The 26,350-nt window shown below is 38.8% G+C and overlaps 1 protein-coding gene across 1 annotated transcript in view; it reads left to right on the top strand.

The window, feature by feature from the left end:
- The first annotated feature begins 4,039 nt into the window (after positions 1–4,039).
- The window catches only part of PPP2R5A (protein phosphatase 2 regulatory subunit B'alpha), a 71,133-nt gene continuing 48,822 nt past the window's right edge, over positions 4,040–26,350 (top strand). The window contains exon 1 of the mRNA XM_005609815.4: positions 4,040–6,228. Coding sequence (XP_005609872.2) covers positions 6,042–6,228 — 187 coding nt within the window. The 5' untranslated portion in view covers positions 4,040–6,041. The remainder of the gene's footprint in view (positions 6,229–26,350) is intronic.

The raw sequence follows: 26,350 nt of genomic DNA, 5'->3' as shown, positions 1-26,350 counted from the left end.
AGCCCACTTAGATGGGGCAAAAGACCTCACAGCTATGGAAAAGGGATTCAGTTATAATCACAAAGCTTAGGTAAACAGCACGTTTGGGAGGGATTAATACTCCCTCTGCTGTACCAACAGCCTACATTCAATCCTTTTGCAAGTCCTATGCACTCTTCCTCTAAAATAAATCCCCAATCTAACTAACTATCTCTACTACCATTGACCTAGTCTAAGCTCCTGGTTGACCAACCCAGTAGCCTGTACAATAGCCCAGAACAAACCGACTTATAATGATAAGCGTAACTAAAATCAATCTACAGTTAAAAAGCAAAAATGGCAGCAATTAAAAACCATGACTACCGATCTTGCCCTGTTAACAAAGGACCTTTCCTGAAAATTGCAGGAATTCCCATCATCTCAATGTGCACTTTGCTTGTACAGTGGCCAGAAAGACAACATGGAATTAAGAGTCCTTGAAAAAAGTCTAGAAAAGTGCTGAGTTTAGTTTATGAAAACCAAACTTCAATAAGCTTTGACAACTTGCATAGTAAGTTATTAGTCACAGAAACAAACGTCTCCTGTAAGATATGAAAAAAAAAGGACTTTTCAATTTGGATCAGTTTAAGGCCTATGAGAAGGGTCTTCTTGGTCTACCTGGGGTCAGGTACCAACTTGACCAAACCCGTACTAATCAGCTTCAAGGTTCCTTTAACTTTCTACATTCTGTTGATGCACAGCATGCATATATAAATATGTTAGATGAGTGAATTAATGAACAAAAGAATGAATAAATGAATGAATAGGAATAAACCTGTAAGAACTCTGGAAGGTTCACTGAAGTCTTGAGCATTGCTTTTCAAACTTCTTCAGGTGACAAAATACCTATAAATCATGTAGCTTCTGGTGGAGCTTCTTAAAATGTGAATTTATTAAATCTTAAGGAAGTAAACATATATCTCTGGAAGCGCATATAAGAATCTGATGGAATTGGTTGCCTCTGAGGAAGGGAGTTGGATGTTGGGAGACAGGAGTGGGAGTGAGACTTTTCCTGTTACCCTTTTACTCTTTTTGAATTTTGTTTTTTAAAGATTTTATTTGGGCCGGCCTGGTGGTGCAGGGGTTAAGTTCGCACCTGCTTCAGTGGCCCGGGGTTCACCGGTTCGGATCCCGGGTGTGGACATGGCACTGCTTGGCAAAAGCCATGCTGTGGTACGTGTCCCACATATAAAGTAGAGGAAGATGGGCATGGATGTTAGCTCAGGGCCAGTCTTCCTCAGCAAAAAGAGGAGGATTGGCAGTAGTTAGCTCAGGGCTAATCTTCCTCAAAAAAAAAAAAAAAAGGATTTTTTTTCCTCTTTCTTCCCAAAGCCCCCTGGTACATAGTTGTATATCTTTAGTTGTGGCATATGGGATGCTGCCTCAGCATGGCTTGATGAATGGTGCCATGTCCACGCCCAGGATCCGAACCGGCAAAACCCTGTGCTGCCAATGCAGAGCACGTGAACTCAACCACTGGGCCACGGGGCTGGCCCCTTGAATTTTAAATAATTTGAATGTATTTAAGTAAAAAGGAGTGAAGTATTAAAAATTAACATTTTTTGACAAATCAGATATGATCTTGATTTAGATTCCAGTATAGTAAAGTGGTACTAAGAATCAAACTTTTAATAAACCATAAGGGAGAAATTATATTTTATTTTTATAAATTTGGAAACTACCACTACTATTTGATTCTGCAGATAAAGCAAGTTTGTCTGATGTTCTGTTGGAGCACAGTTTGGGAATCATGGGTCTTAAGGAAAGAGAACATTGACAACCATAACTTTGCTTGGTTATACTTTAGAGAATTTCACAATGATTTGAAAAGAACACTCTCTCTGATGCAGTCTTTGAAACCGTTAAAGGACCATGATTTTGCTATTGTGGATATTGTTGTTTTATGAATCACTTATTTTCCCCAGCAAGCTACACATTGTGAATAAAAAATTGAGATCAGTAAGCATACATGTGTTTATGGATGAGGAATATCAAGTCATGTGAGGACAAACCAATCCAAAGAATTTGCCAGTGATGAAGCCTTGGCCTCTGAATCACTGTTTACCAAGTGTCTTCACACATGGGAAGAGGCAGGAGTTCTAGCGCATGGAATCAGCCACTCTCCCTGCATCAGGGGCACATACAGATTAGTACTGAGATTGCAGTTTCCTCTTAGATGATTCTTTGTAATCAAATCTCTGTTTAGGACCCAGATATGTTATTTACTCAAGACAGTGCATGGAAAATAAATGTTTGATAATTTTCCCTTTCCTAAGTGTTTTCTTTCATGTGTCATATTTAAAACTCATGCCAACCCTGTAAAGAAGGCTGTTCACTTATTTTTTTCTGATGTACAAATGTGAAAACTAAGGCTCTGAGAGGGTGAGTGACATAAGAGGATCACCCTATTGATAAGTAATAAAGTCAGGCCTTTAGATTCTTGGGCTATTGTTCTTTCCATCTCCCCCAAAATGTTTGGTGACTTGAATCTGGAATGCCATCCTTCTCTCTTTTCAGATTTTGACTCAAACTTCTTCCCCAAGAGGCTGTTTCAGAAAGCCCAGACAATTTTGCTGGCTGCCAGCCTCCCAACAACTTGTTTCCAGTATCTATTTTCTATCTATTCTATTCAGTATCTATCTATTATATTCCAGTATGAATTTTGACTTTATGCTAATGCTTTGCTTTCTGCTATTTACTTCCCCTTCTTATCCTCTATAAATTCTCTTTTAATAAATAGTACTACTGCTGACATCTAGACATTTACAATCTATTTTTAATGACATCCAAATGACTAAAGAATAGTTTATAACTGCAAACTTTTGTGTCTATGAGAATGACCTAGAGAGCTTATTAAAAATAGATTTCTCAGTGCTTTTCCATAGGTTCTGATTCTGTGTGTCTGGGGTTAGGTCCAGGAATCTGCATTTTAAATAAGCACCCCAGAGGATTCTGATGCAGGCTATCCAATGACCACATTTTCAGAAACCTTACTCTTGAGAACTAGAATTTAGATTGTTATGTACTGCATATCTATCCTGTGCTCAGTAGGGGATACAGAGATGTACAATAACCGAGCTCTTGCTCTCTTGGTGTTTACAAACTTTCAGGGGAGAAAGAGCATAGTGCCATCTCTGAGGTATGTGATGACAGGTCCTCAGGGTGTCGTTGATAATAAATACTACAGGAATGTGAAGAAGGAAAGCATCACTTCTGGCCAGATATCATGAATGACTTCGTTAAAGACAGGGGTTGACCTGGGGTTTGAGGAAAAGATAGGTTTCAACAAGATGGGGAAAAAACAGATTACTTCAAGACGTTGGAACAGTAAAGACTGAGTCAAGGAAGCGCAACAACTGCTTTTAGGGGATCAGGATGTGGAATGACATGTCTGAACTGAAAAAAGAGTTTGTGTAGGGACATTGTGGGATTTACGCCTGGAAAGATAGCTAGGAATTAGATTGAGGAGAGCCTTGAATTTGGACTCTATTTTGTAGGTATGGGGTGGTTCTTCAAATGTGCAAACAAGATGAAAGTGGAGTTTTTAAAGACTGATCTGGCAGTGAAGCTGAAAGCCCTGAACTATGTTCAGCGGTCAGTTGTGCAGACTGTGAAGAAGGCCAGGTCTGAATGCTTGTGAAGGCAGGTTCAATACGGTCTGGAACGTGACTGGATGAGAAACAGAAAGGTCTCAAAGACACTGCTGAGGTTTGAACCTCTTTGACAGGGCGGATAGTGTGCAATTTCACCATTCAGTGCATCTGAGGAACGAAATGTTTCAACGTAGTAAGTTTGGCTCTAGATACACAATCCAACTTCTTACCCCAAGTTGGAATTTTCTGTACATATACTCAGGTCGCTTTGCTTAAATATACGGCAGCTATTTTTATTATGTCGAAAGGAAAAGGTCTGGAGCTCGAGGGAGAGCAATGGAGATTTGGGTCCACTAGCGCAAAACTGCGCAAAACTGTCAAAGGGAGACAGACTGTTCAGCTCATTTATTTTTTTATTTTTTAGGCTTAGTAATTTTTATACTCCTCCTACTCTGCAAGTGTTTATTTTTACGTAAATGACAACTCAATTTGTGAACTTTGTTTAGTACTTTCCATACTTTGGGTAGTGAGCATTTTATAATAGGTTAGAGAGACAACATTTGGTTCCCTTTGCGTATTCAGCATACACACATCAGCTCACTTATTTTTATTAGGCATCGTTATACGGAAAGCACTGCACAAAGAACTAAGATGACCAGGCCTCGTCCTTAAGAAGTTTAAAATCTAGACAGGATCTGCAAGGAAGGGATCCCAACAAGAGTAAATGGCAAGCTCGCAAATCCACAAACCACTGAATCAGCGAATTTGTACTCATTCTGTTGGAATAGTTGAAGGCCTTCAGCTGAAAACGAGTGAAAATTAGTGGGATACTAGATCGGGCATGAGAAACCTCTTCTTGGAGGGTGTGGATTTGGAGAACGCTTTTAAATTGTTGACGCTAGATTGCCCAAACCGGGGGCGAGAACAATTCTCGGGAACCGCGGTAACTGAACCACTAGAGAGCTACAAATTTATTCTGCAACTACCAATTACGAGGCTCAGGGCCTCCAAGGTCCGCCCAGAAGTCCAGTACCTCGCTCCGATTGGACGAACTCACTTCCTCGCTTTACCCCGGGCTCCTTCGCCCGTCAATCCACTGCTCGTTCCTCCGCCTGACCTTTGCTCCGCCCCTTTCCAGTGACGTAACACCTGGCACTCTTTCCCGCCCCAGTCCTCACTGCCGCTTCAGTGCCTCATTGGCCAGCAGAGAGGGAATGGAAGGGGCATTCTATTTCGCTCTCTAAACTACCCCCGTCCAGTTTTCTGGTCTTCTCATAGGCTGTTCAGAGAGCAATTGTAGCCTGGAGCGGCCGCGCAGCCGTGCAGAGGTGCTCGCTGGTGGAGGGGCTCTTCCTCTCCACCCAAAGAGAATTCATTAGGCTGCTGTGACGCCAGCGGCGGTCCGCTCGCCGTCTTCACTTACGATTGGCTGTGGCCGAAGTCCGTCACACAACCACGCCCCATTCCCCCTGCCTAACCCCCCCCCAGCTTGACAGACCTTCCAGGAGGCCACGCCTCGCTCCGGCCCGCCGCTGAGCCCTGCGATTGGCTGAGGGAGCTGGCATGCTTTCCCACCCCCTACTCCCTGCCGAGCATCGGAGAGGCTGGCGGGACCCCGCGGAAGTTGTCAGTCAATCTCCGCCCTCCCCACCCCCCGCGAGGCCCCTCCCCCGGGCCGCGCGCCCTAGCGCGCGCGCGCCCACGCACACACACTCCCCCTTTGCCTGTACCCATCAGCTTCTCAAGTTGTAGCTGTCGCTCGCCGGGGCTTCTCCGTGGGCGGCGGAAGGGCGCGTGGGGGAGGGGGTCCTGACCGCCCGCCGGTGTGAGAAGCGACGGTGTGAGCGCCCAGGGCCGGGGCGACGGGTTCCCGCCCCGGGAGATGAGGGGCCGGCGCTGACAGGGGAGAGCGGGCACCGCGGCGGTGGCGGCGGCTCGGAGGGGACCCGCGATGGCTGCGCCTCGGAAGGAGGCTCCAGGCAGGGCGGGCTGCACTGGCAGCGCCCACTGAGGTGCTGGCCGGCCGGCCGGCTGGCGACCTGGGCTGAAGAGACGAGAGGCGCGCTCCGCGCCCGCACCCCCGCGCCCTCGCCTCAGTTGTCTAAACTTCGGGCTCCCTTCCACCCGCCCGCCGCGCCCGGAGTCAACAACTTCTTCACCCCCCTCCGCCCCCGCCCTTGCCTCCGTCAGCCCCGGGAGCTCGCCGCGCGGCGGGGACCAGGAACCTGCGGCCCTGAGATGTGGCCGTGAGGCGTCGGCGGGCGGCGAGGAGAAGCTCGGCGGCGCCGGGAGCTCCCGGGAGGGCGGTGTGGCCGGGGGGACAGGGCGGCGGGGCGCGGGCTTTGCGCGCCTCGCCCCCGCCTCCTCCTCCTGCCGCTGCCCGTTCCGCGCAAGCAGCAGCCGGAGCTGCCAAGCGCCAGGGCCGCGGAGATGTCGTCGTCGTCGCCGCCGCCGCCGGCGGGGGCTGCCAGCGCCGCCATCTCGGCCTCGGAGAAAGTGGACGGCTTCACCCGGAAATCGGTGCGCAAGGCGCAGAGGCAGAAGCGCTCGCAGGGCTCGTCGCAGTTCCGCAGCCAGGGCAGCCAGGCGGAGCTGCACCCCTTGCCCCAGCTCAAAGGTAACCTCCGAGGGCGCCGCCGGGAGGGAGCGCGCCGGCAGGGCCCTCGCCTTCTGGGCTTCCTTCTGCCCCGCCGGGGCTCGTCGTGCGAGTCGTGTTCTCCACGCTGCCTTGGCGTCTCCCCCCTCTTTGATTCCAACAGGTCTGGTGTTAAGAGTCCTGCTGCTTCTCTTTCTTCTCCCGGATTCGCCTTAACTCGGCCCGTCTCGGAGGAGGCCAGCACCTCCTCCCCACCTGCGCGCTCGCTTACCTGCCCTTGAGCTTGCAACTCTCCTCCTGCGTCCCGAGCTGGAGTTCTTCCCTCTTCCCGCCGGCTTGCCCTTCCCCATCTTGCTTTAACGAACTGTCTTACCTCCCGACCTTCACTTTCCCGAGACCCTCCTGCTCTTTTCGGACGCTCTTACCTAGTCCTTTACTTTCCGGTTATCAAGCGTCTGCACCCACCCTCTCCTCCACTCCCCTTCCCATTGATTGTTCCCAAGAGTCATCCGACCGGGAATCATTGCGAACAACATTTAAGAGTTACCTGACCTTTAGATTTATTTATAAAGAAAAAGCCTAAAAATCTGACCATTGGAGTGTCTTATTTCCTGGATCGTTAGGTTTAAACGTTATCCTTTAGCTTAAAGAATAGAAAGACTTAAAATACCCTATTGCCTGAGAAGATATCCACGGTAAATGTGCAGAAGTGTAAAGGAGTTGGTGATGTTGCTTTGCAGGGGAATGGGAACTTAGTTCACCAAGCAGTGATGCCAGGGACTTTGTAGGTTTGTACAGTGATTCAGATTGATATCCGTGCCTAATGCCTTGCAGGAGAACTTGGCACTCCTTTTGACTCACTTACTATTTCCCACTAGGTTTAGGGGATTTTTAATACGTTGTTTCCTGGTGTTCTAGTTTGTTCTTTGTTAATTACTACCGTTTGGTTTTGTAATTTTAATGTCAGCGTTTTTTTATGAGAGAGAAATCATCATGAAACAAGATGATAGTGCTCCTAGATTTAAAACAATTTTTCCACAAAAGAAACCTGATAGAAATCTAGATCATCTTCTTTGCAAGGCCAGGAAATGAAAGGTTCATACTAAAATAGATAAGTGTTGAATAGATTTTTCAATCCATTTCAGCCACTTCAAGGCCAATCTGGTTGCAATTTGTCCTCGGGCGTGAATGCAGCCTTAGTTTGGCTAGGAGTCTAAAGAAAACCCCAGATCAAATCACAGTTGACCTACAATAGCTCTGGAACCCCATTCAGACCCTACAGTGCCCTGCCTCTTGGGGTGCTTCTAAATGAAGGACGTCCTACAGCCAGACTCAGACTGGCTTCTGAAAGGTTTAATTAAAATATGTGTATCCTGTGGTATCGCATTTATCTCTGGGTCTTTAACATACAAAAATTGTTACAATTTACATATTGCAGTCAATGGTAAACCGCAATGGTAGACATTGCCAAGACTTCCTTGAGTGAATTCTTGAGGCAGTTAAAGACCTATACCTTGGGTCAGAGGTATAAAAGAATATCATCTTAACTGTTAGGACATTGAATTACTATTCATGGATTTTAAGTTTTAAACTTAAAACATCATAGCTATTTTTATATTATTGATTTTTTCATTAAATTTTCAAATTATTTTTAAAGTTTGAAGTTTTGTTGCTAGTGTTTTTCTTTCATATTTATTTAATTTGCTTTTTAGTAAGGGATTGTGGTTCCTTAGTATTGTCCTTGTTAATATAATATTTACTTTTATTTAATGAACATAATTAAATATTAAATGTGGTTGGTTCAAGCCAGGAGATGCAGCTTTAATACATGTTGTTCTTAAAAGCCTAGGGGAAATATGCAGTCAGTAGTCATTTAAGTTATATGGTGTATAGTTCAACAAGTTGAAGGTGCGATTCAGTGTTTTATTTATAGTATTTGGTCACTAGTAACGAAAAAAATAAAATTGGAACTTTAGATTAATTCTGTGTACTTTGCATGAAAATATAGTATTCTTTCTAAGGAAAGTTATGTATTCAAGATAAATTTATGCAAATTTAATTGAAGAAATAAGACTCTTACATGGATTACTCGCTTACAGGGAAAACTACTTTTACTCCAGATGCCAAAATGCTCGAAAAGTTATTTTGTTTTACAATTCACTTGGTACTTCAGCAGTGTACTTGATACCGTAGGATTGTGTGCTCTTTTTCTGTCAGTAGTAGTTTTTTCCATTTGTGGCCTTAACAAAACCAATGGAAAGCCCTTTAATATGTATATGAAAGAGAATTTTTCTTCCTGCTCTGAAATACAACCTTACTGTGGAGTGATTCACATACCTGTGGGCATCCAAGATCTTTCAAGTGTTTATACCCAACCTGCTTGTGTTACACTTTGTCCACATGGATCTAAACTGGAAAGGTGCCAGCTATTTCCTCAATGCATACTATGGGTAAGGATTAACAAAATAATGCAACTTTTTCATCTATAAGAAGTTTATGTAAAATCACTTAGTAAGTGGGTTGTAGGATTTTAGTGGCAAAATGTTCAGAGTAAATTCTTTGTTTTGTTATAGAAAGTATTTAATAACAAGCCTTGTTAAAAGAATATTTTTAAAATGAGAAACTGTGTGGGTCCTGAAAACTAAACTGCCTTACATTGTATAGCTTGAGAAATTTTTTTTCAAAACTCTTTTAAAATTTCTTACTATGTTAATTCTAGAAGCTCCTCTGAGAACTAGGTACTAGAAAATAAAAGTAGGAGCATCTTCTCAATCATTTTTTCTGTATTTAAATTTGCGTTAGTATAGGACTTAATTTTTCTACCTTAAACTTTTCCTGTGGTAACCAACAGTTAGGAAACCTCACTTCTAAAAAATCTGTTATTCACAATAGGAAGTTTTTTACTCTGTTTAACCTATTTTGTTTAATTCTCTGGAAGGATTGCCTTGGTAAAGTAGTAGATGTCTTACATTTATATAACATTTAACGTTTACAAATTATTTTACACTTTATTGTTTCAGTTATAAAAACAGTATTGCTCATAACAAGTGAAACAGTCCAAAGGTATATAACTCCTAATTCCTGAAGTCTCTTGCTTTTTCACATGTACTAAGATAGTGCTGTTGGGTGACAATCCACAGCTCAGTGTATTTATACAAACGTTATATTTCATTGGGTTATCCCCACAACTCTGTGCAAGACCAGTATTATTTCTGTTTTATTGATGAGAAAGTTCAGGCTTATATGCTTAGTTTCAGGCCTGTGATTATTTATCTTTATGGTGTTGCGACATCAGTACCCAGGTCAGATGATTTCAGTATTTTTGCTTCTAACCTACTTTATGAAAATTGAAGCAGTGCAATAGAAAGAGTTGGGTCATTGAGGTCAATCCTGAGTCAAGGGTAAATTTTTAATCTTTCTGAGTTGTTTTCCTTATCTGTAAAATGGGGATAATACCTTCTATCTCACCAGGATTGTGAGGATTAAGTGAAATAATGTAATTAAAGTGCCTAAAAATAGGAAGTCAAAGAATGTTAGCTCTCATTCTCTTTGATATTTGAAAATACAGATTAAAAATATTTTTTAAATGGGTCACATAAATAGTAAACTTTCCTAGTGTACTTAAAGTATGATTTCATTTATAATCAGTTTTCAGATATGATTTATATGAAGTGAGGTGAAGCTGTAACATTTTTCAGCTTAAGTGTGGTAGTGGAAATAGGGTACAGTCAGACTCTTTAAAATATTAGAAACTGAAGTTTGAAGTTTTTTACCAAGCAAAGAAATCGAATTAATCAGTAGAATTGTATAGATGTGCATTTCTCAAAGGAGACAGCCAGTAGATAGCAAAGAACAGAATGAAACTGGTTTTGAGATTCAAGTCCCCTTCAGATGAGGTAAAGAACTTCCCAAGTAGCTAAGATTCTTTGTTGATATATTCTTAGAAACTGGGTCCCACTGGGATATCAAGGCTAGTAACAGTGTTGCTGATTTGAAGAGGCTTGCTTACTTTTAGGGAAAAAATTTTTTTTGTTTCCTTGAGGTATGTGGTCTTTTAGGGTAACTGGAACAAGAACACTGACATGATCTGGTTTCATAACTATCTTTTTTTGTCGGGGGAAAACACTACTGCTCATTCATGTCTATTGCTGACCTTCACGTGGAGGGAAAACTTTTCTATTTAAGTCTAATTTAATATCTTAAGAATTCCTATTTAGGGGCTGGCCTGGTGGCTCAGCGGTTAAGTTTGCACGTTCTGCTTCTTGGTGGCCCAGGGTTCGCCGGTTCAGATCCCAGGTGCGGACGTGGCACCACTTGGCACACCATGCTGTGGTAGGTGTTCCACATATAAAGTAGAGGAAGATGGGCATGGATGTTAGCTCAGGGCCAGGCTTCCTCAGCAAAAAGAGGAGGACTGTCAGTAGTTAGCTCAGGGCTAATCTTCCCCCCCCCCAAAAAAAAAAAGAAAATTCCTATTTAGAGTCAAGTTTCTTTTCCCCTCAATTTTATTACCTCCTCTGATTCTTGATTGAATTTTGGATTATTTTGTGAAGTGTCTAATTGAATAAAGTGATAATCCAGTAAAATGTATTTAGTAAAATAGTGTGATGTTTGGGATAGAGCTCCATCCTGTGAGTAGTAGACTGGAGTTGTCTTCCTGCATCATTGATGAGTCACAATTGCTTTGGGCTAGCTGTTTAACCCCTTTAAACTTCAGTTTGATCGTTTTTATTTGTAAGAATAACATTTTCCCCTGATAAAAATCACAAAGATGAATTAGTCCTCAATGAGTTATTTTCCCTCTTTGGATGACAAAGACAGGTTTATCAACAAAAATAATATGTTTGAGAAATAGATTTTTGTGCTTTATTTTTTTAAACTTAACTTTTTAAATTGTAAAAAGCTGGGCGTAGAGACTAGCTTTTCTTACTTTTATGTGTTGTAACACTCTGGTTCTCAATCCTGACTGTGCTTGGAGAGCTTCAAAAAATATCACTGTCTGGGTCCCACCCTTAAGAGATTCTAAATTAACTGGTCTAAGGTAGGATCCAGGCATTTGTACTTTTAAAAGCTCCTGGGGTGCTTCTAATGTGCAGCAGGGGTTGGAATCACTAGTTTAGCGTTGTCTATCTATTGATTTAATTCATTAATTGAGACTTTGTCCTTTTGCCTCTGATACTCATGGCTCATTACCCAGCCTATTAACATTTCCTGCCCTCACTTCACCTCCTGCTATTTACTTTTCACTCTCTTAACTTTGCTGCCCCCTATGGCTAATCAGCTGCTTTCCTGAAGGGGATAGTGCTGTTAGATTCTGGAGTTTTAGCTATGATGAGATGATTCTATCTATTGAATTTTGCTGTAGTTATCATAATTAAAACTCAATTATTATTTGATACTAGGTGGTCAGTTTTTATTTTCTTTGTGATTTTTGGAGCTGTGGCTGAGCTGTCAAGTACAAGTGAGAACATACATAAAGGTTTACCTAGTTTTAATCCCATCATTCAGGGTATCGTGATGATTCTAACCACTTTGGAATGTAAAACTGATAAGCTCGGGGCTGGCCCCGTGGCCGAGTGGTTAAGTTCGCGCGCTCCGCTGCAGGTGGCCCAGTGTTTCATCGGTTCGAATCCTGGGCGCGGACATGGCACTGCTCGGTCAGACCACGCTGAGGCAGCGTCCCACATGCCACAACTAGAGGAACCCACAACGAAGAATACACAACTATGTACCGGGGAGCTTTGGGGAGAAAAAGGAAAAAATAAAATCTTTAAAACTGATAAGCTCAAAGCATATAATTTTAGAACTAATATTAATACTGTATATGTTGAATATTAAGTATTAAACAAATGAACTATTTTTTTTTTTTTTTTTGAGGGAGATTAGCCCTGAGCTAACATCTGCCAATCCTCCTCTTTTTGCTGAGGAAGTCTGGCTCTGAGCTAACATCCATGCCCATCTTCCTCTACTGTATGTGTGGGACACCTACCACAGCATGGCTTGCCAAGTGGTGCCATGTCCGCACCCAGGATTCGCCAAAGCGAAACGTGCTAACTTGACCACTGCACCACCAGTTCAGCCCCCAAATGAACTATTCTTGAACTTAACTGTGTTTTTGGTCATTGCTTATATTTATTTAATATCAAGAAGTATTTTTCTCCAGTGTCTTCAGTTCTGTCATCTTAATCTTGACCACAGTTTTTATCAAAGGTAGGGCAGTGACGACCTGGAGCTGCTTATGTTACAAATCCTTGTTTTGTCTTTGGCCTTTCTGCTGACCAGTTTGAATAATACTTATATTTGTTGATTTGTTGTTTCGAGTCAGTGTTCATTTGTTGTGTAGTGGTGTTCTCTCTCCAGAATGAGATGGTAACATTTTTGTGAAAGCAGAAGTCATTTGTGTTTTCAAATCCCATTATGGTACCAAACACTGTATTGTGTGCATAATAAATGTGGTCATGTAGATAGCATCACTGTTTCAATGAGGAAATTACCTATTGGTTGTCTTCTGGACCTCCTCCCTTTATCTCCCCCCACCCCCCCACCTAGTTATTGGTTGTGCTTCTTTCAGTGATGTTGGGTGCTATCTACCAACAGATTGGTTCTCTTCTGTTTTGTTTGTTTTATTATATTTGTGCCTAAATCTGGTTCAGAGTTTTAAAGTAAATAAATTCTGGGTTTTTAATACCGTAATAGTAAATGTAGGTTTAAAACAAAGGCTTCTTTACTCTTCTATTTTGTGTTTTGTAAATGACTGGTATAAGGTGACATGTAACATTATTGATAGATATCTTGCTAGAAGGATGTTGCGTAAGGTTTGTGTGGGCAGGTAATACTGGGTTGACTCCCAGATGTGGACATGTGTATATAAACATTGAATGAACTGAAATAGTTTGCAGTAGTTTCTAAATTTGAGGTACAATCTTTATTTATAAGGATGTCCTTGAAGGAGATGAAAGGAACAGATTTTAAATATAGAATTACTTTTAGTGCATTATTATGTGACAGGGTACCTAAATGCTTTGCTGAAAAAGTTTTACATGAGAGGCTAGGTTTATGCAAAATAAACACTGCTTGTCTGAGCACGATATTGACTAATAAGCAGTTTCAAACCTCCTTTTTGTGTATATCTTTTTGAACTCTTCCCTGAAGGAATTTATTTCTGTGGGCTGTTTGAGTAATAGTGAATTTTAGAGATCCTGCAATTTTGGTCAGATTTCCTAAAGAAACCTATCATGGATGTTTTTTGGAAGGGGGGTTAGTTTGCTGAATATGATGGGCTCACAAGATAAAATTCAGAGAACCTATTTCTAACTTGGATACTGAAGGCAAGGGATTTCTTGGGAACACACTCCTCCTACTGGAATGGTGATGCTAATTGCATCTACTATACCCTTACTGTGATGTTACATCTAGTTGAGCCTTCCATTGCTGAACTGGGACCACACAAGTCATTCTAGTTTAGCTTTCATTGGGAGTCAGTTTCACTCTTGTTCTAAGTAAATAGCCATCTTGTCATTTCATCAGAGAAGCTTTTTTAAGGTAGGGAGGAAAGTAAGAGATTTTTAAGCTCTTAGATACTCTCTTGGATTTTGCTTAGTTACTGAATAAACTGTCTAGACAATAGCTAAAAAGATGTTAAATGTCTGAAACAAGAATTCTTTAATGACTAGACTTAGAATTTGTAGTTCAGGAGTATCAAATCTTAAATACAGCTTAAAAAATTATATATTTTCTCTGTTTAATTGGTTTTGCCTTTATTTCACACTCATTGGTAAAGGATATTCTAGAATTATAGCTCTTATCAGAAGTTGATAATTATTTGAACTCATTGTTAATCTCATGACTAAATTGATAAAGTGAAAAAGATGAGACAGTTTTTGTTGTAAACTCTGAATTCTAATTTAGCAACACTGGGGTTTTTTTTAGCAATTTTTCAGACAGACTTTTCTAAAGATGACTATCTTTTGAAGTCGTAAGTAAAATAACGTATAATGTCTGTAGGAATATGTATCTGCCTTTTTTTTTTAAACTCACACTACCATTCTTCATTAATTGGCTAGAGGAAAAAGATTTTGTTTACCTGCTGTCAAACTGGATACATCCTTTGCTTTCAAAATCTAGTACAGAAATATTTTCCTCTCTTTGATGTCTACAGTGCTTAAAATTTAGGTGTACCATTGTAGAGATTAAAACTTTACTTAGTAAAGTGAATAAAATGATGAATGCCTTTTCTTTTCAAACCAAATGTCTTTAGGAGCATGTAGTTTGGGGGAATATAGACATGTAAGCAAGCAGTTTCAATGAGTGTGATGAGAGTAAGTGCTAAGAGGCTAGTCCCCATGTGAAGGACCCACCCCAGTTTTGGTATGTGAGGAGGGAGATCAGGTAAAGCTTCCTGGAGAAAGTGACAGGTAAACTGAGACCTAAAACACCAGAGGTGTTAGGTCAAGACAGGTGGGGTAAGAGGTCCACATAAAGGACAAAATGTGTGGCCCCAGAGGTGAGTGAGCATAGCATATTTGGGGAACTGCCAGCAGTCTGTGTGGCTGTGATAAAGAATATTGTAATAGAGAACTGGGTAGAGCAGAGACTAGAGCAACAATTAGGGTCTAGGTCATTGTCTTGATGCCCTGTACTGTGTTTATTCCTGACAGTGGTATGAATTGTATTGGGAGATGGGAGAGAGGAACACTAGTTAGGATGCTGGCACAGTAATCCAGACAAGAGATGAAGGTGACCCTCTCTAAGTGGGGATGGGGTGGTATCACAGTCAGGACTTGGTGAGAGGGAGGAATTAATGATGATACATTTCTAACTTGGGCAACAAGAGGTATGATAGCAGTTTACTGAAAGGGAAAGGGAGAGGAAGTTCAGATGTGAGAGAAGATAATGGTTCTTTGGACAGGTTGAAGTCCCTGTGGGAAATCAAAGTGAGGCTGTCTAGTAGGAAGTTAGATATTTGGGTCTAGAGCTAAGTAGAAAGATCTGTGCTAGAGATAACAATTTGGGAGTCTTTAGATTAAAGCTGGCATTTGAAACAATGTAAGTAGAAGCAACTGCCCCACTGGAAGTGTGAAGAATGAGAAGAGGCCAAGGAATACCATCTTTAGATGATTATCAAAGGGAAAGGAGTAACCATGAGGCAAGAGAGGCTGTTTGAGTGGAGGCAAAGGAAGACAGGAGAGAGTAGAGACAGGCAGTCAAGGGAAGATAATCTTTTTAAAAATGGAGGTTGGGGGTAACTGAAAAGAGCTGTTGACAAGTCAAATAAGAAATGAAAAGTTTCCACGGGTTTGGCAGTCTTTAGGTAACATTCGTGACTTGAGAGGAGTTTCAGAGGATTGATAGACTTGAAATTTCGGTAAGGTGAGGAGTGAATGAAAATGTGAAAGCCAAGTCAGTAAGTATGGACATCTCTTTCAGAAAGCTTGACAGTTAAAAAATATGTATCACTTTAGCTGCTGGATGGAGAATGGATTGTAGCATTACTAGGTTTTTAGAAGGATGACCAGTTCGGAGGTTGTTTTAATAGACTAAGTGAGACATGTCTTGGGCTAGGGTAGTAGCAGCAGAGATGGAGCGAAAAAGATGTATTTGAAATATCTTAGATAGGGCTTGTTAATGAATTGTTTGTGCGGAGACGGAGAAGGAAGGGTAGGAGTCCAGGGTGAATCCTAGGTGTTTTAGCTTGGACCACTGAGTCGGTAGGTCTACCACCATTGAGAAGAAATACATGTGAGAAGGAACCAGATAGAGAGGAAAAATCCAGAGTTGCATTTTGGAAATTTTAAGTTTGAGATGTCTTGGAAACTCAGATGTAAATATCAAATAGACTTTTAGATGTGTGAATCACAGGTTGCCCATATGGTAATTTCTATGACTTTTAAATATTAATTACAAGATTTCCAGGTTTGTTTATTAGAAAATGTCCATAGTTTGGGATGCTGGCCACTTGATCTTCTGGTGAAATTGAGATGATCTATTTCCCTATTTAATGGAATGGGTGTGTACACCAGATGGTATATGTATGAGGGAGATCACAAAATATTTTGGGACAAGTGAGTGAATAAGGTCAGAGTTAGTTGGCAGTTTTCTGCATTTAGACTATAAGTTAAGAACTCCAAGACCTGAGATCCATATCTTTGTCCACAGCATTTAGGTAGTCAGTGCTTGGTTTAAATACTTATTAAATGAAATAATGAAGCAAAGCTATTAAATTGATTTAAAGAAAGACACCATTTTATGTCATTCAGTAATTCACAATTTTATGACTTAAAACCGAGTAATGTTTACATACAGCCCCAAACTTAGCATTTTGTTGATAGAGAAACCAAAACAGGTAGGTTATATTTTTGTGCAAGTCATTTATAGCTCAGTATCTTCTCAATTGGTTATTGATTCTTCCTCTATAATATTAAACTGAAGGTGTGTATTACCACTGCTAGAAAATAAGGTGCTAATAAGTGCAAAGTAGAAATATTTGTAATTGAAAGCCTTACCAAGATACTGATTTAGGTCCTGGGCAAGTAGGCCAGTGTTGAACATAGGTTTTTCTAAGAACCTTTAAAGCAGAGGATCTTTATTTCTTAAATTCTTCTGATATAAAAAAGCTTCATTGATCTTCTTTGGGGTCTCCCTTTTAGCACTGGTGCTCTGTTTTTAAGGTAGTTTTTATTGGAGAACATTTGTTTTATGAATGAGTACTGAGAAACATATGAAGTGAACTTCTAATCACTCAATACATTTGTGTCAGAGTTAGGTTTATAATTTGGAGTCATTACTCAAAGTTATAATCTGTAATTAGCATTTTGAGGAATTATGGAATATCAGGAACTGATTAGACTCTGTCTACTCTTTTTTGCCTCTCTGTTGGAAATTCTGGATATATTTCAGTCCCCTACTACACAAGCTATGTACACACATTTTTGAAAACTTTTTTTTTTAACTGTAGCCACATTAGTGTAGCACTGCCTTTCTGATCATTATTTCCCAACTCGAGGGAAGAAAATGGGGCACAATAAGTGAGACTTGGATATAAAATCAACTGGGCAAATTCATCTCTCACTTTAGTGATTTTATTCTCCTGCTAACACCTCCAGAAAAACTGAAATTAGACAATATGTCGTCTTCTTAAGTAGTTTTCTGCATACATTTATGCTTCCAATGAATGAACCAGCCTAACTTTGAATCCAAAGTAGGAATAAAATAGCAAATGTAACAATGAAATGCTTTTAAGGTGCATTTAATTTTCACAGTCATATTTCCTTCATGGGAAATTTCTGTCATTCATGTAGGAAAAGTAAAAGTAACCCAGTTTTTCCCTAGATATCAGAGACCCAGGCGCTGATTTTTGATATTTCCTATATTTTGATATTCTGTTTTTAATTTGGACCACCTGGATGACCTTACATATAACATATTTTAATATTTTGAGAACTGCTTTTTTTTTTTTTTAAGATCTAGAAAAGTAGCTTTTCCTGTGGAATAGGAATGACTATTTTAGGATATAATACTTGCTATGAGTCATGAGTGAGTCTCAGTTTTCATGGTTTTCTAAAATAAACTCATTTAAAGACTATGCAGTGAGAAATGTCATATTCTTAACTACCCTATTTCTTTTATAATGGCCTTATTATTTTTGTAAAAGCTTATAAACTTACTGTTAAAATCAAGACAAAAGAGAATCTTATGAAGACTGAGGAAAGTTCTCTTAAAATTTTGAGCATCTTCCGATATTTTCCCATTAGTGGGACTATGTAACATAGGCTGTTCTCTGTAACCCATTGTTTTTAGTTTAATAGAATATTATAAGTAGCATATTTTCTGAAAGAAGAAAATTAAAATCAATTTAGAATTGTTTCTGAATAAAGTTTTTGTTTCTGGAAATACTGAATCAAATCATCTTAAACCTTGATTATAAAAATTCCTTATATTAAAAGGAGAGGAAATATCTAAGAGTACTAGTATTTAATTTTAGGGAGGTTACACATGTATCTCTTAGAAAATCCAATTAAAAGAATCCATCATCTTCTCAGAAAATATCACATACAATATTTTGTATATAATTTCAGAGTTCTTGGATTCCCCACCACCACCCTGAAACCCATCTGTGGTCTGATGGTGGAGGAAAGTCGGATGTTTGTAGACCTTAGGCCCTGCTCTAGAGACTTGAACAATCTTGTTAAAATAGGTAATTCTTTTTCTTAAGCAAGTGTTTCTTAGAAGTTACAGGTAAGAGTGCTGTTAAATGGAACCTTATAGCAGCTGTCAAAACTGAAAATAGTTATTCCATCTATAAAGATCTGCTTAATACTTCTTGTTCCCCAAAAGTCCCAAATAAGAAACAAAGATGCATCTGAAAAACTGTTTTATTTAGTGAATAGCAGATTTTATATTCAAATTGAATTAAGCAGATGACACAGATATTCCATTTATTCTCCTAGAAGACTTTATTTTTCAGTATTCTGCTTCCTAAAGTCCAAGATTCTGCGTTCCAAGGAATCCATATAACATGTTCCATTAGCTCATCTTCATTCCTTATTGTTCTTTTCTACTTTATCAATAGCGGTTTTTGAATACAAAAGATAACATAGTTAAGTTTTTTGAAATAAAAATTGAACAACGTATTTTGACCCTTCTATAGTGCAATGGTTGTGGATGTATTCACATTTGAATAGTAATTGAGTAAAGCATGGGAATATTTATGCTCCTCAAAGTTTTAGATAGTATTCTAGGGTTTTTCTTAAAATAATATACATTTGTATATTAGAATTCATTATCAAACTGGTAGGGTTCAGGTATTCAAATTTTCTAAAATGTGATGTCTACAGTTTTTCCCACCTTTTCCAATTTTAATGAAGGCATACATCCTTAACTAAGTTATATTTAGTTACAATGCTGTGAATCATTTGCTAATAAATGTTTCTGTTACTTTATAATAGCTTGATCCTCTAAAGTTTCAAATAAAAGCTGATTTTAGACTCTTAGTTATTAATGTTCTAGGGGTATTGCCAAAAAAAGCTACATGTCCTATATTCTGTGCCAGTTTCTTAAATTAGAATCTTGGATTGCATCCTGAGCTTGTCACTGTAGTGGTATTGCTGGGTTGCTATGATACGGTGCTTGTTCTATAATTTGTGGCATGAATCCTATATGAGATCCTACTTTAGATTTCAAATATGTGAGCAGCAGGAATTGGGAATATGATACCTTTTTCCTTTAAGGAAAATTATACCTATAAAACTGTTATTTCTCTTGCAAATTGTGATAACCTGGTACTTCAAACTATTTATTCTTAGGTGTAAAATAGAGGATTAATAATTAACAACTTGAAATAATTTGGTTATCCCTAAGTAGTTTAGTTTATCACGTTGACTTTTATGAAAATGGAGAAAAAGAGGAAGGCTTTATGATAATATATTGAAATGTCAGTGTTCTTCTACTTGGTATTTGAGGTCTTGATGGAAATGAATATAGACTAGAGTTTCTGTTAAGATGGATTTGAGACTGTACCAACAAAACTACATTACAAGAGAAAACTACAGTTATCTTACTCTACTGAACTTATTTTTTTTAATTCAGTGAACTGTTCTTAAAACCAACCCTATATAGCCATTTGATAAAATATTATTATTACCTTTTTCTCATTTTATGTGGTGGTTTTTGGATTTTCATTTACATATTCCACGAACATTTCTATCAATCTGATTTAGTATTATAAATTGATATAGACAGCATAAAAACAAAACAAGGGTATCACAGGCATGTGTTGTGTACACGTTTGTGGTAGAATGAAGTTTATATGATTGTTGATTGGTGGCATTTGACCTTTAAACCACAATTGATCTTTAGAACTTCTACTATCTTTCAATAATGTCATGGGTATTTGATATGAAGTATTTCAGAGACCAGGACTGCATTATTTTTTCAACAGCTTTATTGAGATATAATTCACATATTATACAATTCACCCATTTAAAGTATATAGTTCACTGGCTTTTCATGTATTCAGAGATATGTGCAACCATCACTACAGTCGATTTTTGAACATTTTCATCATCTCAAAAAGAAATGCTGTACTCTTTAACTATTACACTCCCTGCCCCCTCATCTCCTTATCCTATCCTTCCTTTGTCCTAAGCAACCACTAGTCTACTTTCTGTCTCTATAGATTTCCCTATTCTGGACATTTTATATGAGTGGAATCATATATGATCTTTTATAACTGGCTTCTTTTCACTTGGCATAATGTTTTCAAGGTTCTGCTGACTTTACATAAATAGCCAATTATTTCTCCAGCAAAAATGAGTTTATTTAGGATCAGAAAAGTATTGCAATTTGGGGTCTGCAACCATGGCAAGTCATGTGCAAATCCCCAGCAGCAAAGTGAGGAGAAACTGTCATAGAGGGGAAGAGGAAATTGGGAGCACTGTTATAAAGGAAAAGTTCATCGGAGGAGACTGGGAGTTCAAAGTGTAGTGACTTTTCATTGGCTCCGTTGTGGCAGTCTCTCATTGGCTGAGCTTTCCAGTCAGGAAGAGGAAGTCTTTATTCTTTCTGTTGGGCTCTGCTCTGGAGGTAGAGCATGAGAGCTTACCCTTTTGGCCTCCTAACTCCATTTTGATGAGGTTTCTGTTGATTAATTTCCACAGTTTGTCCATGTTGTAGCACGTGTTAGTACTTCAGTTCCTTTTATGGCTGAATAATATTCCATTGTGTGGCCTTGCACCACATTTTATTTGTCTATTCATCAGTTGATGAACATTTGGGTGTCCACCTTTTGGTTACTATGAATGATGTTGCAATAAACATTTGTGTTCAAGTGTTTATATGGACGTATGTTTTCATTTCTCTTGGGTATATGCCTAAGAGTGGAATTGTTGGGTCATATGGTAATTCAGTGTTGAATTGCTTGAGGAACTGCTACACTGTTTTCCACCGTGGCCACATCATTTTACATTCCCACCGCCAGCTGGAGGGTTCTCATCTCTTCACATTCTCACCAATACTTGTTATTCTGACTTTTTGATTAGAGCCATCTTAATGGATGTGAAGTGGTATCTTTTTGTGGTTATGATTTGCTTTTCTAATGACTAATGATATCGAGCATCTTCTAATGTGCTTATTGGCCATTTGGTATATCTTTCTTGGAGAAATGGCTCTTCAGATTCTTTGCTCATTTTTTATCATTGAGTTGTAAGAATTCTTTATACATTCTTGATACAAGTCCCTTTCTCTTTTCACTTTCTTAATGGTGTCCTTTGAATTACAGATGTTTTTAGTTTTGATAAAAAGTCCCAGTTATCTTTTTTTCTCACTGCTCAAACTTTTGGTGTTATATCTAAGAATCCTTTTCCAAATCTAGGTCATGAAGATTTACCCTTATGTTTTCTTCTGAGAATTTTATAGTTTAGCCCTCACATGTAGGTCTTTGACCCATTTTGAGTTAATTTTTGTATGGGATGTGATGTAAGAGTTTAGATTCATTCTTTTGCCTGTGGCTATTCATTTGTCCCAGCACCATTTGCTGAAAAGACTATGCTTTCCCCATTAAATAGTCTTGGTACCCTTAATGGAAATCATGGTTTTATTTCTGGATTCTCAGTCCTATTCAATTGATCTGTGTGTCTGTTCTATTTTTAGTACCACACTGTCTTGATTACTGTTGCTGTGTAGTTTTGAAATGGGGAGATAGGAGTCTTCCTACTTTGTTCTTCTTTTTCAAGATTTTTTTGGCTGTTCTGGGTCACTTGCAGTTGCAAAGGTTAGGTTATTGATTTGATATCTTTGTTCTTTCTTATATAGGCATTTATAGCTATAAATTTCCCTCTAAATACTGCTTTAGCTACATCCCATATGTTTTGGTATGTTGTGTCTTCATTTTCATTTGTCTCAAAGTATTTTCTGATTTTCCTTTTGATTTCTGCTTTGATCCATTACTTAGGAATCTGTTGTTTAATATCACATATTTGTGAGTTTCCTCAATTTTTTTCTGTTATTAATTTATAATTTTATTCCCTTGTGGTCAGAGAACATATTTTGTATTATTTCCATGTTTTTAAATTTTGAAGGGTTTGTTTTATGACCTGGCATATGGTCTGTCCTAGAGAATGTTCCACGTGCACTTGAGAATATATTTTCTCCTGTTGTTGGATGGCATTTTCTATAATAAATATAAATTCTTCTATAGAAGTCTGTTAGGTCTAGTTGGTTTATAATATTCAAGTGTTTTATTTGCTTGTCGATCTTCTGCCTAGTTGTTCTGTCCATTATTGAAAGTGAGAAATGATGTCTCCAACTACTATTGTTGAATTGTTTATTTCTGTCTTCATTTTTGTTAGTTTTTGCTTCATATATTTTGGTACTGTGTTAGTGGGTGCACATATCTTTATAATTGTTACATCTTCCTGATGAAATGACCCTTTTATCATTATAGAATGACCCTCTTTATCTCTAATAAAAAATTTTTTTTTGTTTTAAAATCTGTTTATCTGATATTAGTATAGCCACCCCAGCTCACTTGTTGTTGTTTGCATGATATATCACTTTACATCCTTTTGCTTTCAATCTGTTTGTATCTTTGAATCTAAAGTTTATCTTTTGGAGACAGCATATAGTTAGGTCATTTTTTAAAATCCACTCTGATAATCTCTGCCTTTTTATTGAATTGTTTAGTCCATTCATATTTATCATTGTTGATATAGTTGGATTTATGGCTGCCATTTTACTTTTTTTTCTATGTGTCTCATGTCTTTTTTTTTTTCCACAAGGGAATATTTGCCCTAAGCTAATATCTGTTGCCAATCTTCCTCCTTTTTCCTCCCCCAAAGCCCCAGTACATAGTTGTGTATAGTTGTAAATTCTTCTAGTTCTTGTATGTGAGTTGCCATCACCACATGGCTACTGACAGATGAGCAGTGTGGTCCCGTGCCTGGGAACCGAACCCGGGCTGCCGAAGCAGAGCAATCTGAACTTTAACTGCTAGGCCATCCGAGCTGGCTCTTGGCTCATGTCTTTTTGTTCTGTAGTTTTCTTTTATTGCTTTTTTAGTATTAAGTGAATATTTTCCAGTGCAACATTTAAGTTGTTGAGTGCTTTTTTTCTGCTACATCCTTTTGAGTTTTTTAGTGGTTGCTTTTGGGCTTACCGTATATGTGTTAACTTTTTACAGTCAGCTTCAGATTTATACTAGCTTAGTTCCAATGAGATATAGATGCATTATTTCTGTGTTCCTCTGTTTCCTTTTCCCCCTTTTTGTGGTGTTATTGTTGTACAAATACATTTATTAATGTTACAAACACACCAATACATTCTTATAATTATTGCTTTACTGTCAGTAGTTATTTCTTTAGCTCAGTACAGCTTTGCTCCCACTCACCTCCTTTGTGCTGTTATTGGTAAATATATTACAAATATATTAATTTCTATATGGTAATGTCAACAATACATATATATATTACTTTATATGGTGATTTTTGTTTAAATCAGTTGAGAGAAGAAAGAAAAATATGCCTTTATACTATCTTTTTATCGTTACGTAATTACCTTTACTGGTGCTCTTTGTTTTTTTGTATGGATTTGAGTTACTTTCTGTAGTCACTTGCTTTCAGCCTGAAGGAATTCCTTTAGTGTTTCTTGTAAGGCAGCCTGGTTAGCAATAAATTCTCTCAATTTTTGTTTATCTGGAAATGACTTTATTTTGCCTTTTGAAATTTTGCATTTTTGAAAGATAGTTTTGCTGGATATAGGATTTTTGGTTGACAGTTTTTTTCTTTGAGCAGTTTGGATATGTTATTCTGCTGTTTTCTGGCCTCTATTGTTTCTTCTGAGAAGTCAACTTTTAATCTTATCCCTTGTAAGTGACTAGAAGTTTTTCTCTTGCTGCTTTCAAGATTGTCTCCTTGTTCTTTACTTTCAGCACTTTTACTATGATGCATCTGTTTGTGGATCTCCTTGCATTTTTTCTCGTTAGTATTTGTTGAGCTTCTTGAATGTGTAGGTTAGTGTTATTCAAAAAATTTGGGAAGTTTTCAGTCATTATTTCTGGAAATATTTTTTCTGCTTCATTCTCTCTTCTCCTTTTGGTACTCCCATTGTATGTATTTGGTAAACTTTATGGTGTCCTACAGGTGTCCTAAGCTCTGTTCATTTATCTTCATCTTTTTTTTCTCTCTCTCCTTCAGATTTCATAATCTCTATCGATTTGTCTTCAAAGTTCCCGAATTCTTTCTTCTGCCAGTTCACATCTACTGTTGAGTTCTTCTAGTGAATTTTTCATTTTGTTATCATACTTTTCAATACAGAATTTTCATTTGTTTCTCTCTTTTTTGTTGAAATTCTGTCTTTTTATTGATATCTCCTATTTGATGTGACACTGTCACATCTTTACTTCTTTAGTCATGGTTTTCTTTAGTTTGAATATACTTATAGTGGCTACTTTGAAGTCATTTTCTGTTAAATCCAACATCTGGTTGCTCTCACAGGCAGTTTCTGTTGCCCCTTTTTTTCCCTTAGCGTATGAGTCATATTTTACTCATAATTTTTTGTGTGTGTGTATCTCATAATTTTTTTGTTGTAAACGGGACATTTAGATATTATATTGTAGCAACTCTGGTTACCCCTTGGGGCTTGTTACTGTTATTTGTTTATTTGTTTAATGACTGGATGAAGTTTCCCCCCACCACAGTGTTAGCCTCTGATGTTGCTCCTCAGGGAGGCACAGCTTTGGGTATGCCAGTAGTCACCCTGAGATGATGGTGGTTTTGGCAGAACTCTCTTTGTCTTTTCCTGCCCACACTCCCAACTTTAAATTCCAGTGACTTCCAGCTGATTGCTTAATTGTTTTCAACAATGCCCTGGGGCATAAATTGTCCTACAGACTAATCCCATCAAATTCAAGCTCCTTTGAAGGAATAGTTACTGAGGTCAGTGTGTGATGTTTGTTCTGACACCAGGAGGGCTCCTCCAAGCTGTTTTTTTACCTGGTGTTCTGCAACTAGCTGGCTAGTGCGTATATCCTCATTGAATCTGCTGATTTCCCCATTGTTTCTGAACCACAGCCTGCACTGTTTTTGAAAGCAGTCTTGTTTGAACTTTTCCCTGCTCTGTTGCAAATGAAGTCAGTTCCTTTGGGAGGAGATATAACAGCTGTTTTATGGTTTCTTCCCCCAGGCAACATCTCTGATCCAGGGCTCTGGACCTGGGGGTGGGGACATTGGCATGCTTTTCTCTGAGTAACGCCCCACTTTAGGAGCTGAGCATGCAATGGAGCAGGGGCAGTAGCTTCAGATCTTTTTGGCTTGCCTCTTCCAGTGTGGAACCACTGCCTTACCAGCCAGGACTAAAGTAATTGGGGCCCCAGTATTCTCAGTGGTGCTGCATCAAAGCTAGAACCTCTGTTCCAGGAGTGGAGTTTGGACAGAAAAAGGGAGCCCGTCTTCTTTCTACTGCACTGGCCTGGAAGCTAGCCTCAGTAACAAGTAACTGTGGGCAGGATGAGAAATGCCTACATCTTGTTCCTCACCTGAAGAAAGCTATCTGACCAGGATCTGGAGGAAGAGGGATCCCTGTGTTCTTGGCTGCGTCTCTCTGTCTGGAGTGGAGTTTCTGCCTAGCTGAGCTGGGAGGAAAGAGGGCGGTAGCTGTCTTGGTTCAAATACCACTGACTCTTGTTTTTCTTAGCAAATTTTCATAGGTTTCTTTGGATAGATGTTTCCTCATTTGCTCTTTGCCTTAGGACCATTTCCAGAGGCTTTAAAAAGTTGTTTTAAAAATATTTTTCATCAGTTTTGTTGGGGAGCAGATCTGTGGAGCTTTTTACCCTAGAAATTGATCTTCTTGTGGACTAAAATTTTAGCTTCTTCTGTAGTAATCATTAGTACCTTACTCTTATCTAGGAATTCATAGCTTTTAGATATATAATCATGCTAATAAATTTGAAAACTTAGAAGAATTGGGAAAATCTCTTGAAATAAACAGCTTTCTGAAACTGACACAAGAAGAAACAAAAATTTGAATAAGTCATATCTATTTAATTGAATCCTAATTGAAAACCCTGACAATGACATTACAAGAAATGAAAATTATAGACCAATATGCCTTATGAACATAGACGCAAAAATCTTATACAAAATATTAACAA

Source organism: Equus caballus, chromosome 5 (genome assembly GCF_041296265.1).
Source record: "Equus caballus isolate H_3958 breed thoroughbred chromosome 5, TB-T2T, whole genome shotgun sequence".
Classification (NCBI taxonomy): domain Eukaryota; kingdom Metazoa; phylum Chordata; class Mammalia; order Perissodactyla; family Equidae; genus Equus; species Equus caballus.
The sequence above is the reverse complement of the archived record's forward strand: the minus strand, read 5'-3'. Positions and strand labels throughout refer to the sequence as shown.